The sequence below is a fragment of the Pleurodeles waltl genome, chromosome 3_2 (assembly GCF_031143425.1).
Source record: "Pleurodeles waltl isolate 20211129_DDA chromosome 3_2, aPleWal1.hap1.20221129, whole genome shotgun sequence".
NCBI lineage: Eukaryota > Metazoa > Chordata > Amphibia > Caudata > Salamandridae > Pleurodeles > Pleurodeles waltl.
The window spans coordinates 175349121-175365132 of NC_090441.1; the positions used below are offsets into that span (position 1 = coordinate 175349121).

Sequence of the window (16012 nt, forward strand, 5' to 3'; positions counted from 1 at the left end):
TTATAAGCCTGTCAGAAAATATTAAAAGCATGAAGAGCCCCATTTAGAATTTGGCAGGCAGGGTACTCCGCTAGTCGGGCGGACCGCTGGCAGCCCGACAGGCTTGAGATCCTCATTATAAATACCTCAGACCTCCCACCCTATTTAGCGTGGACATTCTGAGGTACTTTTTTCTGTTTGGGGTCGCCAGGAAAAGCCTGCCGTCCCGGCAAAAAGACAAATGACCCCCTCCACTCCCTAGGAGAAACTGCCAAGTTGTCGGGGTCATTAGTTTGTGTTTCATGAGAAGACCCGCGCTCCACCCAAGCTCCCCTATTTGAGAGTTTGTTTTTGTAACATGGCAACCACTCAGCAAACTTTCAGTGTCCTCAGAGCAACTGCCAAGGTATAAACTCCTGTGCAGGCGTAGTGTTCTCTACCGGAAAGATGGATATCTCTAAATATGACAGGCTGTATGTTATGTTAATTTAACTGAGTATAGCACGTTGATCAGCCCCAAAGGTGTATCTCAGCGCTTTACTAAAACACAGGCAAGTCAGAGCGCAAATTTAAATAAAGCAGTCTTGAGTTTCCTAAATTGAACATTGTCTTTGCAGGAACGGATATGTAATGGGAGCTGATTCCAGTAGGATGGGTTGAAGTAGGAGAAAGATCTGCCTCCGCATCTAACCAGACGGATATGGGGGACGAGAAGTAAGGCTTTATGCTCAGATCTCAAATTGCTAACTGGCCGGTAGTACTTAAGCTTCTGATGTAAGTAGCTTAGGGCTTTTCTCATTAAGGATTTATGCGTAAAACAGCAAAGTTTGAAAAATTCTTTTTTTTATGGACAGCCAATATAAGGCTTTTAGTAGAGGAGCTGAAGCAGAGTCGGAAGGAAGATTACAAACAAGCCGAGCTGCGGTGTTTTGGACTACTTGCATTTTAGACATCAAAGTTTCATTTAGTGATGTAAGTAGTGCATTCCCATAGTCCAGTGTACTGATAACCAGTGCCTGGACTAGAAGTTTCCTAGCAGAAAGAGGAAGGAAAGGAAAAGCTTTCCTCAGCAGGTGCATCATATTGAAAGAGTTACCACCAGTGGATATAGCTTGTTCTTTCATTGATAGTGGTTGCTACAATTTGATGCCGAATTTCTTAACTGATTGCTTAGGAATCAGTGCATGACCTAGCTCTGGGGGCCACCATTCCAGAAAAAGTTGTTGGGCCTAAATAGGTCTAAATGTAGGGCACCCCACTGTCCTTGAATAATCCCACAATTGTGAAAGATCAAGATTCAAAGTTATCTTCCCGTAATGACATTCTGCCTGTTGCGGTTTCTCTTGAATCAAGAGGTTTTCAAAGTATTTGAAACCAGTGGCTTATTGCTTTTAGCAGAATGGTCTCTTAATGTTATAAGCCTGTCAGAAAATATTAAAAGCATGAAGAGCCCCATTTAGAATTTGGCAGGCAGGGTACTCCGCTAGTCGGGCGGACCGCTGGCAGCCCGACAGGCTTGAGATCCTCATTATAAATACCTCAGACCTCCCACCCTATTTAGCGTGGACATTCTGAGGTACTTTTTTCTGTTTGGGGTCGCCAGGAAAAGCCTGCCGTCCCGGCAAAAAGACAAATGACCCCCTCCACTCCCTAGGAGAAACTGCCAAGTTGTCGGGGTCATTAGTTTGTGTTTCATGAGAAGACCCGCGCTCCACCCAAGCTCCCCTATTTGAGAGTTTGTTTTTGTAACATGGCAACCACTCAGCAAACTTTCAGTGTCCTCAGAGCAACTGCCAAGGTATAAACTCCTGTGCAGGCGTAGTGTTCTCTACCGGAAAGATGGAGATCTCTAAATATGACAGGCTGTATGTTATGTTAATTTAACTGAGTATAGCACGTTGATCAGCCCTAAATGTGTATTTCAGCGCTTTACTAAAACACAGGCAAGTCAGAGCGCAAATTTAAATAAAGCAGTCTTGAGTTTCCTAAATTGAACATTGTCTTTGCAGGAACGGATATGTAATGGGAGCTGATTCCAGTAGGATGGGTTGAAGTAGGAGAAAGATCTGCCTCCGCATCTAACCAGACGGATATGGGGGACGAGAAGTAAGGCTTTATGCTCAGATCTCAAATTGCTAACTGGCCGGTAGTACTTAAGCTTCTGATGTAAGTAGCTTAGGGCTTTTCTCATTAAGGATTTATGCGTAAAACAGCAAAGTTTGAAAAATTCTTTTTTTTATGTACAGCCAATATAAGGCTTTTAGTAGAGGAGCTGAAGCAGAGTCGGAAGGAAGATTACAAACAAGCCGAGCTGCGGTGTTTTGGACTACTTGCATTTTAGACATCAAAGTTTTATTTAGTGATGTAAGTAGTGCATTCCCATAGTCCAGTGTACTGATAACCAGTGCCTGGACTAGAAGTTTCCTAGCAGAAAGAGGAAGGAAAGGAAAAGCTTTCCTCAGCAGGTGCATCATATTGAAAGAGTTACCACCAGTGGATATAGCTTGTTCTTTCATTGATAGTGGTTGCTACAATTTGATGCCGAGTTTCTTAACTGATTGCTTAGGAATCAGTGCGTGACCTTGCTCTGGGGGCCACCATTCCAGAAACCAAAGTTGTTGGGCCTTGCCAAAAAGCATAATCTCTGTTTTGTCACTGTTTAATTGTAAACAGTTTGTGGTCATCCAGTCTGCAGTCGCTTTCATCCCTTTTGAAAAACAGTCTTTATCTTCCACCGATCTTTATCAAGACAAATAATGAGCTGAGTGTCATCAGCATATGATATTATTATGAATCCGTAGGTTTTAACCATTTTGGGGCCACAATGATGTTAAATAATGTAGAGCTTAAACAAGAGCTGTGGGACCCCCTTGTCGATCAGCATGGAGCGGGACTTACAAGAGGCAAGAAAATGTATTTCTGTTTTGTTGGCTAAAAATCCTCTGAACCACTGAAGAGCTGTTTCACAGATGCCAATCTCATGAAGCCCTTGGATCAGTGTGGTATGAGACATAGTATCAAACACTGAGGACAAGTCCAGCAGCACCAGCATCGATGGAATACTGTCATCACGTGAAAGTCTTATGGAGTCAGTGACCGCAACTAAGACAGTCTCAGTACTGTGGGAGGCTCTGAACCCTGATTGCAAGGGTCCCAGGATCTTGTTCTCCTCTAAATAGGCTAAGAGTTGTTGGTTTATTAGGCCTTCCAGCTCCTTGCACAAAAGTGGAATGTAGGAGGCTAGCCTTCTATGTAGTGTGCAAAACTAGGCACATTGTGCAGGGGGTTCCGGCAACCACACATTGGTTTCCAGAGGCAAAAATCAGATCACCTAATGCTCCACTCTAGGATTTAGTTTGGTCGAGCAGTTAGGCCAATCTAGGAAGAGTGCTAAGCATTTGTTGCTTCAATCATGCACCACACACACTCATGGAATAACTCTAGACCAATTTTATAAAAATACTTCAGATTTGTATATAATTTTTTAGACCAAGATGGTCAAGATACATTAAGTACTTTTTGCGTTGTGATTTTTCAAAGTTTTAATAAAGTTAGTCTTTCTGTGCGTAATTAGGCACTGTAGCAATCAATGGGCAGTCACTTTTAGAAATGCATTAAAAATCGTACAGTTGGGTTACCAGTCTCTTCTTTTGCAGAATGTTCGAAGCAGTTGGTGGGCACACTGTGCTAGCTGGAGAGCCTGGGGCAGCTCCTGGTTCCTATGGGAGCAGAGCTGGAAAGTCTCTTGGCACAAGCACAGGACCACGTGAAGGGGCCACCTGAAAAAGTAGATGGTTTGCAGACTTAAAGGGAATGCCTTGGGGACCCCTTGGGCTGTCTAGGTCAGAAGGGGTTAAGCACCCATGAGGCACAGCTGGTTCCTCGTTGCAGGGCACAGGGTGGCCGGATGGAGGGCGAGATGGTGATCCAGGAGCTGTGTGCAATTGAGCCCTATGGTGCTGGAGGTAAGGTTCGTCGAGGGGGTTACTCACAGGACAACGGTGGCACTCTGGTGGAAGGTCTGGGGTGTTCCTGAAGTCCCTCGACTGTGGCTTCCTCCCGGTCCAGTTGCACCTCCAAAGGAGCTTTTTTTCTTAGTTTCCAATGTGCACTGGCCAGTACCTGGGGTATTGGTACGACTTGGCCACTGGAGAGCACGGTGCCACCAAAGTTGGCACACTTATAGGTCTCGTCCAGGCTGTCCTTGATGTGTCGTCGGGACCTCAGTGGCTCTTCCTTTCTTGTTGCTTTATTGAGTGGTGCCTACACTCAGGAGGGAGATCTTGGGCTGTTTGAGAAGACTGAAGGGCCTCGGGGTCTTGCGAAGTCAGTCCAGTGGTCAGCTCCTCCGCAGCAGCGATTTTCAGGACACAGCTGCAGCAGGCAGGGTCTTGGCTCCTCTTCTGATGCAGCAGGTTCTCAGTTCTCTTGCTGTGGTCTTCTTTGGGGTTGTCTTCTTCTTTGCCCTTTCAAATCTAAAATCTTGGTCTAGGGGTGCCCACTAAATACTGAATTTAGTGGGTGTTTTAGGAGTAATCTGGTAGTGTCCAATGGGACACTTACCTTTGGGTGGCTACACCCACTACAGTGACCACTTCCTGTGGGAAGGGTTACTGCCCTAAACGTAATTGGTTATTGTCCTCTATTCCAAGATGGAGGGAACTGAATTGGAGGGTCCACCTCGCAGGCAACACCTTAGGGGTGGTGCATGCCAGGTGAGGCACTCCTCCCACCCTTTGTTGGGTTTCCCGCCTATGCTTCCGCCAAAAGTAGGGGTTTGCAAAGGGGGAGGCCAGCTGTTGCTGCTATCAGCAGGCTTGGAGGTCGAGTTTCAGGGGCGGTAGCCCTTTGAAGCTTACCGTCAGGACAGTGCACATTCCTGAGGGAGGGGGTGTTAGCTCCTCCACCCAGGAAGGGAATTGGCTTAGAAACCGGAGAGGCAGGCCTCTCCCCCAAGGGTTGTATATTGGCTGTCTGGAGGTGGCAGCTGGATAAGACCAGTCAGTAACCATGCCAGGTTAGGTTAGCTTTTTCAGGGGGCACCTCTTAGGTGACCCCTGGGTACATTTAGGGATACATCCAATACTGGCACCGGTTTCGATTTATCATTCAGAGTTGTTTGAAACCAAACAACCCAGGGTTCAGAATGACCATCATATAGCTGGGAATCTCGTATTTGACCAGTATCCAGCACACATATTAATATGGCTGCCCTGTTCACTCACTATGTCCCAGGTTTGGCAAGGACAAATTGGGGGCATGTTACGCATGCAGCTATGCCCTCACATATAACATGGAGCACCCTGCCTTAGGGCTGTAAGGCCTCCCAGAGGTTTGACCTACCCATAGTAAAGGCAGTGTATGTTGAGTTTGTATTTTAGGTTTGCACCAGGACACTCAGCCTGCAATGGCAGTGCTGGGTGTATCTGTATGCATGGCCCTAGAGGGTGGCACAATCAGTGTTGCTGCCCTCAGGGGCCTACCCCTATAACCCCCTGCCCGGAGTACATAGGTACCCACTTACTAGGGACTTATAGTGGTAGTCAAGGGTGTATCCAATTGTGCCAATGCATCACAACAGATTTAGGGAAAGAGCTCTGGCCCAGGGAACCTGGTTAGCAGGGGCCCTGGGCACTACAATTTCTAGAACATATCAACATCAGGCAAAAAGTGGGGGGATAACCATGTAAAAAAGAGGCCCTCTTTCACACGGAAGCAGCAAGATGGGACGATAATTTGTTACATTTTTTGAATTCATGTTGGGCTTCTTTTATATTGGAGAGACCAGAGCTGTTTTCCAGGCCAGAGTGATTTCCCAGTGTCCACTGATAAATAGTGACCTGATGGCAGGTGCAATCTGGTTGGAAAGACTGGCTGTAATCCTATGAGGGCATAGGTCTAAAGGAGAGCCCAATTTAGATTTAGCTTTCTCTAATGTCATCTGAATCTGCTCAAGGGAGAAAGAATCAAACTTTTCCAGACTACATACAGCATTTTGAGGGGGAGATTTGTAGTTTGGCACATAGTCAGACTGAGAAGGAAAATTCTGATAGATTGATTTTATTTTATCTTCAAAGAAATCCAGAAGAGAATTTCATAATTCTTGCAAAACTGGGTATGTTGTCCAGGTCAGCAAAGTACGCCCCTTCGCTAACCAGGCAGAACCAAGTACAGCCAGTGATGGTCAAAATGAACCCCACAATTCAGTAAACAAGAAATCAAAAGTGGAAATATGTTATTCGCTGATATTTGTTTTTGCAAATACTTTCAGGATCACTAGTATATAGATTTGTTAAATTGTCAGTTTATCTTAGATCCACAGACTATTGAAGTGGTGACTGAATTGAACTCTTTGGGTGACAGTATGAATACTATTAAATCATGTCTTCTAATGCTTGTCAAATTGTTCTGGACAGTATGGATCTAACAAGGAGTTTGTGATTTGATATTCTGCCTCCATTTCTGGGTAATTTTTTGAGAGGATTGGGCGGTGTACCAACTGCAAGATCTCTAAGCACGCACCCCACCTCCACTTGGGCCCTTTGGGCTTCCAAATGAGATTGAAGAAGCAGCAAAGAAATGTGTATTTTGTTGCTCATCACAGAGGGACATTTTGTTAAGAATCTGGTTAGTAGATATCAGAAGAGTGTTTGGTCATGTAATTCAGATGTCACACGAACCTTGGTTGCCCATTTGTAATACTAAATGGAGAGAAACCTTCTCATTACATTGGGTTTATATTTAACAATGGAGTGAATTTCATAAATAGGAACATCTAAGAGGCTGTCTGACCAAGCCTATGTGGTCCTAGCAATATGGCTGAATCATGAATATAATTAGGATTTAGAGGATTTAAAATTACATAATTCCAATGTTCTGGGTCTTAAAATATCTGTTCAGTTAGAAAAGGATCTCCCACTTGCCATGTTTCTGTTGTTTATATAGCACCATATCGAAAGTGCAATTTTGTCTTCCTGCAAGCCATGAAATAAACACACCCACTAATGGAAAATCAAACTATTGCAAATGGTGTAATGATGGAGGATATTCCAGATGAATTGAGCTTGTGGAGTGACAAGTTCAGTAATTAATAAAATGCTAGATTAGAATGCTTTGGGATTTCTATGCTTGATAAACCACAAAATCAATATATAGCAATGCTACAGGAGGTATAATTTAGAAAAAACAAAACCAACAAATTAGATGACAAAGTTGCCATCATGAGTAGAATGAATCAAAAACAAGTAGAAGAGAACAATCTGCCAGAAATATTGCTGGTCAGAATCAGTCTTTGTCAATAAATAATGGGATTCATGACATTAAAAAATGCAATTGAAATATTTTGGTTCTTTCACATGCACAAAATGTATGAAAATCAAAATGAAAATGTAATGTGTCATCTGGAGCTTTTTAAAATTTGATTTTATTTCTAAAAGACCAAGCAACATGGTAGACTCAAGCATATCACATTGTCTTAGTTACAAATGCATGCTCTCTTTTTGTCGGCACATAACAGTTCTTCAGTTGAAGCCACCAACCGTCTATACTAGATTTTGTTTGCTGTACTTTCACTGCCCCAACGTGTCATTTTAAGGATGCAGATTTACTTAAATTTCAGCCTTCAATTTCAAATTCCTTCTCATTTGAGGGGGGTGTTTTTGACATTTTGAATGTTACATTGTCCTTTCTATGTATAGATACTTTTTTAATCTGCTAATATCATTTAATTTTCTAAACAACCCCTTGAGTAGGGGCATCCACAGGCCCCAGGTTAATAACCATTTACCTAAACCCTTCTGAATATAAATCATACTTCTTAGGATCGGAGTCATGAGTTATTCAAATTCCTGAACATTACCTTTGACAGTTCTGTGATCCAATGTTGTTAGTCTAATATATTCACATAATTGAATTAAAGGTTATAAGACATTATTTTGCAAAATAATTCAAGTAAACCTTGTACAATGAAGAATAGTCTTTCTGGAAAATGTGATGAAATGGTAATCGTTGTTTAAACGAATACAAAGGTATGTTTAGATTGAAGACCTACAAATGTGTTTACAGCAGCACATCATTGGGGTATGACAATACTGGTGTTCCAAAGTACCATCGCCCCAAGCTGCATAATGGCCACTTCTCTTGCAGGCGTCATATACACCGCCACATTAGGAAGGGAATCCCTGTGGGTGGCTAAAAGGAGATGGGTCGTGTTGTTCGAAATGTTGGCCCTAAGTAGGTAAATGGGAAGTTAGAACTTAGGCCTTGGCTGGATTGAATGAAGTGCAAGACTGACTGAGGGAATGTTGAGAACCCTATGCAGTCTATGAAAAAAAAAGTTGTGGAACCAAGAGGAAACTTGATCCAGAAGCTCTGCAGAGGAAATAAAGTGTGGAGGGAAACCAAACAAAATCAATAGTAGTCGGAGTGAGGGGTAGACCCTAATTGAAACTATTCAACGAGTGTGTAGAAAATAGTCTTTATGTGAAATGGCAGGACCAGCTCTAAGCCAGTGATGATATTGAGACACAGAAGAGGCAGGCTTCGACCTAATGTGACAGTACCAGAACCTAGATTGATTCAACAGGTGGAGTTTGTAAACACAGTATATGTGAACGCCCTTAGACTTAAGACATTCTTATGTAGACACCAGGGGCCAGTTTTGTATCATTCTTCTTAACCCTCAAAAGTATTGGCCAAGAAGCCAGAGTGTAGCAAGAAAGATGGTATAAAACTACCAAGGGCCCAATAACATATTGTATGGAAAATTACCAGAGAAAAAAGTGGAAATGACTGACACTTACCACGTCTTATAGATGTTTGACAAGAGCTGCCTATGAGGAACAGTCAAACGTCTCCAGATACCTTCTCCAAATACCTGAAGAAGGAATAGAAAACCAAGATAAATTATTGTTTGTCTGAGGAACTGTATATAAACCTAATGAATGTAACAGGCAAAGTTTTGTTAGACAAAGTGACAGTTTGCCTACTTTGTTACTTAAACCTATAAGAAGCTGAAATGAAACCAAGTCAAAGCGACCTCTCAAGATGACTCCCCTTTTAGGACTTGGCTACAGATAGCTTTAGTTATTAGGAGACCTATTTTGTTCATTGCATTACATACAGTGGGCTTTAAGTCAGTCCCTTGTTCATGGCTGGATGACTGGATGTTTGTTATCAGTTTCACTTCCATGCACCTGTTCTATTGCTTTCCTCTCCGTTTTTATGTCTTTTCCTGCTCAGCATCATTTATGTCCCACATGGTTTTGATTGATTCATGTATCTTTCCACCTTCCCCGCTCTATTTTCACCCCACGCCTCTCTTTTTACCTACCTCTCCCCTTCTCCATCCACACTCAGCCTCTTGCCCCCCAAACTTCTTCCTATTTTTGGAAAGCTGCCATGCTATCGGCGGATGGCTATCTTAATTTTTTTTTTTGACTATTGGATGATGTTCGCCCACAGTGAGCAAGCACTTGTATGCACGCTGGTTATCTATGAATGTTTTTGTTTATTAATTAAATACAAGTTGGCTTCACCAGAGGTGCAGATGTCCGTGGTAGCCATCTTTGAAGAGGATTTTTTAAAATTATTCAAAATGGATCCATAGATGGATGCTCCGGATGCACACACATCCATGCCGGCCTATTTAGAACGGTATTTTTTCAAAACATTACAAAACCCATTCAAAGATGACCACTGTGGATGGACACACATTGACGGCTGCAAGCTTTAATACATTTTGTAATATTTGAATACCCATTACAGGATGACTTTGATGAATGTGAGTGCTTTCACAGTAGCTAGCAAATCCAAAACCTATTGGCTTTGCCAAAGCTTGTTTGCCTTGGAACATTCACAAACTGCCAAGGGTTGTATGCAGTGCTTAATTTGAAAAATACGAGTGCTGGTGCCCAAAACTTTTCTCAGAAGCCCACGAAGGTGCTATTAAATGTCTGTGCTCCGAATACCAAGGCTGCTCAGTCTTCAATCTACCTCATGCCTTGTTATTCCACTTTTAGACACTCCCTGCCCCTTTATCTCACTCTTGCAGGTACCTGCTTTCTCCTTTTGTGACAGTTTCTCTGTCTTTCTCATCTTCCTGTTTGTGTGTTTTCCCTCCTTTGCTCTCAGAAAATGTCTGAAGAGGTAAAATATGTGCAGGTTCCTAAAAGTGAGTTTCGGTGGCCCCTCCTGGCAACCACTGGCTCAAATTAAGCACTCGCTGTTTGAAGTCACTCCACATGTTGTCACCAGGTATCAAAACACAGGCAATTTTTAAAGTATTTTTTCTACCCCCATAATTTTTGCAAAGATGGCTGTATACACCTTAGTCTGTTACTGAAACTGTGAACCCAGCACCCCATTAGCTATACATAGGTTACTCTGCTCTCTGCCTTATGTGTAATTACCAGTGTCTCTGATTAATTCATACATTTCCACCTATCACATTTTATGGAAACTTCATTTAATAGTTACTCCTTAACTTAGAACAGTGTGAGCTTGGTTTGAGAAGCTCACCTTTTCAAATGTTCTTCTTTCTCCAGGGGTACAAGCAGAGACGTTTTAAGGCACGAGTAAAGTGGGCTCTGGCCCAGGGACCCACAGGGACCCATCCTTTGAGACCCCCTACCACAGATCTGTCCTCCAAACATTCCTGACCTGATGGCCATGAATGGTTCTTAAACATAGATTGTGTTAAATACCATTTCCCTTTATTATATTTTTTTAATACAGGGATGTGTGAGTGTCTATTACAGACATTTTGCAGAGAAATGTTTGTTTTTCAACACCATGCAACATCCATACAAAAGTTCTTTTTAGACCAGAACAGGGCCTCACATATGAGAAATGGCAGTCGGTCACAGATATTATTTGTAATAATACTAGTGAGCTGCTGCTGTGTTACAGTATTGTAAACATACATAACTATCCCTGAATATTAGATGGAAACTGTTAGAAATGGGGTTTTTGGTTGGCAGTCAGGTTACCCCCTGTCCAAGCAAAAGCCCTCACTCTAGTCAGGGTAAGTCACACACAATCCAAGATTATCCTGTGCCCACCCTCTGGTAGCTTGGCACGAGCAGTCAGGCTTAACTTAGAAGGCAATGTGTAAAGTATTTGTGCAATAAATCATACAATACCACCATATAACACCACAAAAATACACCACACAGTGTTTAGAAAAATATATCATATTTATCAGGATAATTGTAGGTCAAAAAGAATACAGTTGCAATGTGAAATTGTAGAGATATCACTGAAAAGTGATATAAAGTGTCTTAAGTCTTTAAAATATAAACAAAGTCTCTTTCAAGCACAAGTACCTGGTTTGGAGTGGAAAAATCTCCTCAGAGGGCCACAAAAGAAGAGGTGCGTGGAAGAAGGGTGTGTGCGTCGATTTCTCCCCAGCACACACGGACTTGCGTCGTTATTTTCCACGCGGGGAAGTCATGCGTCGTTTTCCGGCGCGCGGACAGTCTCTTTCTGTGGATCGTGGGGATTACCAGATGTCCCGGGTCTGTGCGTGGATTTTCCTGCTTGTTTTCCGGTTGCGCGTCGTTCTGCGGGGCTGCGCGTCGAAATTACGATCTCACGGCAGGCGTCGCGTCGATTTCTCCTCTAGAGGTCGGGCGGCATTGTCCTTGCGAAGCCGTGCGTCAGATTTCCGGTCGTCCCGAAGGCGTCGCGTCGATCAGCGTCGGTGTGCGGCGTTTTTCTCGCCGCGGAACAAGCTGTGCGTCAAAAGTTTTGCAGCACGGAGCGTCCAAGTGAAAAAGAGAAGTCTTTTTGGTCCTGAGACTTCAGGGAACAGGAGGCAAGCTCTATCCAAGCCCTTGGAGAGCACTTTCACAGCCAGACAAGAGTTCAGCAAGGCAGCAGGCCAACAGCAAGGCAGCAGTCCTTTGTAGAAAGCAGACAGGTGAGTCCTTTGAGCAGCCAGGCAGTTCTTCTTGGCAGGATGTAGTTTCTGGTTCAGGTTTCTTCTCCAGCAAGTGTCTGATGAGGTAGGGCAGAGGTCCTGTTTTATACCCAAATGTGCCTTTGAAGTGGGGGAGACTTCAAAGAGTGGCTAAGAAGTGCACCAGGTCCCCTTTCAGTTCAATCCTGTCTGCCAGGGTCCCAGTAGGGGGTGTGGCAGTCCTTTGTGTGAGAGCAGGCCCTCCACCCTCCCAGCCCAGGAAGACCCATTCAAAATGCAGATGTATGCAGAGTGAGGCTGAGTACCCTGTGTTTGGGGTGTGTCTGAGTGAATGCACAAGGAGCTGTCAACCAAGCCCAGCCAGACGTGGATTGTAAGGCACAGAAAGATTTAAGTGCAAAGAAATGCTCACTTTCTAAAAGTGGCATTTCTAGAATAGCAATATTAAATCCAACTTCACCAGTCAGCAGGATTTTATATTACCATTCTGGCCATACTAAATATGACCTTCCTACTCCTTTCAGATCAGCAGCTACCACTTCAATACTGTATGAGGGCAGCCCCAATGTTAACCTATGAAGGGAGCAGGCCTCACAGTAGTGCAAAAACGAGTTTAGGAGTTTTACACTACCAGGACATGTAAACTACACAGGTACATGTCCTGCCTTTCACCCACACAGCACCCTGCTCTAGGGGTTACCTAGGGCACACATTAGAGGTGACTTATATGTGGAGAAAGGGGAGTTTTAGGCTTGGCAAGTACTTTTAAATGCCAAGTCGAGGTGTCAGGGAAACTGCACACAAAGGCCTTGCAATGGCAGGCCTGAGACAAGGAAAAAGGGGCTACCTAAGTGGGTGGCACAACTAGTGCTGCAGGCCCACTAGTAGCATTTAATCTACCAGCCCTATGCACATAGAGTGCACATTACTAGGGACTTATAAGTAAATTAATAGTCCAATCAGGTATGATTCAAGGTTACCATGTTTTAAGGGAGAGAGTATATGCACTTTAGCACTGGTTAGCAGTGGTAAAGTGCGCAGAGTCTAAAAGCCAGCAAAAACAGTGTCCAAAAAGTGGAGGGAGGCAGGCAAAAAGTCAGGGGTGACTACCCTAAGGCTGTCAGGTCTAACAAATAGCAACACAGATCTCCAGAACCCTACGGACTGATCTAACACCAGACACGCTTCTGTTCCTACTGGGGGTGCTAGGGGACACTGGTCTAAGAGGAGCAAAAATAACCTTTCTAGGAATAGCATGCCTGGTTGCCAAAAGAGATATTATGACTAAATGGATGACAGAAGGGGCGCCATCCCTAAACAAATGGAGGCAAGGGATGGACTGGTGTGCACAACAGGAGAGACTCGTGTATGAGGCCAGGGGCTGTCCGAGCAAATACGATAAGATTTGGAGAGGATGGGAGGCCCTGATGTGCGACTAGAATACCAGAAGACCTAATCACACATGTGAAACGCTATCCCCACGAGAGGGCCCATACTAACATGGACCTTGAGCCCCCACCCAGTCATGTGCCGCGATCCCGAGTAACCCGAATTCCCACTACCGCGAGATATAGACACCGGAAGCGAAACCCCCGTTTAGAGCTGGCCTCTTCACACCAGAACAACCCAAACACCTATAACAAATGCCACACAGCACTCATAGACTGGGAGCACTCCCCTTACTTTCTTTATTTTAATTTAGGTGTTTTTATTTGTATTTGTATTTGTTCTTATTTTTCTCCTTTATGGTAGGGCGTAATACAGTATTGTATGTCACTTGGTTGAATGTCGCATATGGTGTTAAGCTTTACCTCAAACAAATAAAAAATTACCTTATTAAAAAAAATAAAAAAGAAACACTACTTAGAATATACATGGGATATATAACATCTTGCCCATAGGTGATAAATAACTCATTGCTGTTCCACATACAATGCAAATGTTTGTGTTAACATGACAACTGGAATCCATATTAACTTCCAATGCAAAGTCCATAAACAAAATTTGCCATTTTACGTTGTGCCGGCACAGTGACACAAACCGCAGCAAGGTGTTTTTTGGGATTTACTTTTGTGCTCAAAACTTGATTTATTCTTCAAAGTAACCATAAAGTAATGCAAAGTAAAAAAATTCGCTACTTTGTGTCAACGGGGTGTCCCCTGGCTGGTACATAAGTGTTCTCATGTAACCACACATGGTCTTTGAATCAAATCCTTATCTACTAACATTGGTAGAAAGGGATTTGTGCCAAAAAATAATGCCTCCTTGAGGCAGGCGTGAAGTTGGAACATTGCTTAAATGTCTCCAAACCTTTCATTGTACAGCATGCATACATAGAAGGTGCAAAAGTATGTTAAGGCATGGTGTTTTATACTGGAAATGTGCACTTCAAGAACAAAACCTATGCTAGACATCACACAGACACAATGGCACTCTGGTCCAAGGATGTGTGCATGATAATAGGCAACCTAAATTGCACCTTAACTGGAGGAGAGAGCAACCACTCCTTATCTTATTAGATATTATGCTGTCTCACCAGCGGCGGCCGTTGGTAAATCACAAGGGGAGGGCCATGGGATGGAGGGGCAGACGCAGGAGGAGAAAATGAAAAAATAAAAGAAATTGAACTTACCCTCAGGGATGCCGGAGCCTCGTTCGTCGCTCCTCTTTTGTTGATGCACAGGCTCCCCAGCAATCCTGGTGCTGCTTACATGCTAAACACAGATTGTGAGCAGCTCCAGGATTGGTCTGAGCAGCAGTGACTGCCACTCAGACACAAGCCTGGGGTCTCAGCTGTTTCTCCAGCCGGCTGTGTACACAGCCGGCTGGAGAAACCTAAGTGTGCATGTGTGTTTGACCGGCCTCAGCCGGCTGGCCAAACACACATGTGCTCTTAGGGCACTCTTCCTGCCTCCCACCTCCCCGTGGTGCAGCCCGGCCCTTCCCTGCACTGCTGAGCGAGAAGCAGAAAAATAAAACAATAGAAAACTATTGTTTTATTTTTGTGCTTCTGGCTCAGCCAGTGGGACGACGCTCCTTCGCCATAGCGGAGGAGCCGCCCCTCTGTCTCACTCTGACTACCCTAATTATATATGTCACCACATAAAATCAGTCACAAGAAACAAAAGGCACCACAGGGCCAAGCGTGAGCAATGTTTTTGGTGGATTTCGGATTCCAAGTTAGGTACAGCTTGCCCAAAGACCTCTGTTTTTTCCCAGTGCTAACCCTCTCCTTGGGGAACACACGGTTTTATTGGCTGTTAAGACCAAAACAGCATGTTAGTCCCAATTGTGACATGCAGAACTTTGAATCAGGAGGTAAAACCATCTGAGGAGGTAACAATAGTATTCCCCACAAGTCGTTTAAGCCCACAGAAATTCTTACCAGGTCAGAATGAGGCATCATAATATTTAGGGGCTGATTGTCTGCCAAAGTCCCGACGGGAGGTCGCCCCGGTGCTGGCGACCTCCCCGCCGGCCCCATTACGACTTTCCCAGTGGACTGACCTTGGTTTCTTCTGGTCATCCCAGTGGGAAAGGTGCAACAGAATTGTCGCAGGGGGCACCAGCACCCTTGAAATGCACACTGTTTGCACAGTCCCCTGCGCTTGTCCTCTGGCAGCCTTTTCATGTCGGTCAGACCTCGTAAAGTGGCGGCTGGACGGCCACCGCAAGACTGGCAGTCTTTGGACCGCCAGCCTCGTAATAAGGCCCTTAGTATTGTGCTAGGGAAAAAATAGTACTCATTATGTAAGAGTCAGTTCAGTTGCTTGGGTACTATACATTTAGTGATTTTTATTATGGGACCAATAACCATGTGTCCCCTTATTCTGATAGCGGTTCCCTTTTGTGTCTTGCAGTTAGTAAACAAAAAGCTGTATGGACCCATCTGGAAATCTCAGTTTGGACCCTACAAGTGCGTGAACATCGCCTCCCCAGAGATTTTGGAGATGGTGCTGAGACAGGAGGGGAAATACCCCACAAGAAATGATATGTCCATCTGGAAAGAACACCGGGACCTGAGAGACCTTGCTTATGGCCCCTTTACTGAGTAAGAAAAATATATTTTGTATCCTAATACACAGACTGCTAATGGTACTAGAGGCACTGCTT

The 16012-nt window shown here is 44.0% G+C and overlaps 1 protein-coding gene across 1 annotated transcript in view; it reads left to right on the forward strand.

Moving 5' to 3' along the window:
* LOC138286650 (sterol 26-hydroxylase, mitochondrial-like) overlaps positions 1–16012 on the forward strand; it is a 155028-nt gene that overhangs the window by 13862 nt on the left and 125154 nt on the right. The window contains exon 2 of the mRNA XM_069227112.1: positions 15760–15950. Coding sequence (XP_069083213.1) covers positions 15760–15950 — 191 coding nt within the window. The remainder of the gene's footprint in view (positions 1–15759; positions 15951–16012) is intronic.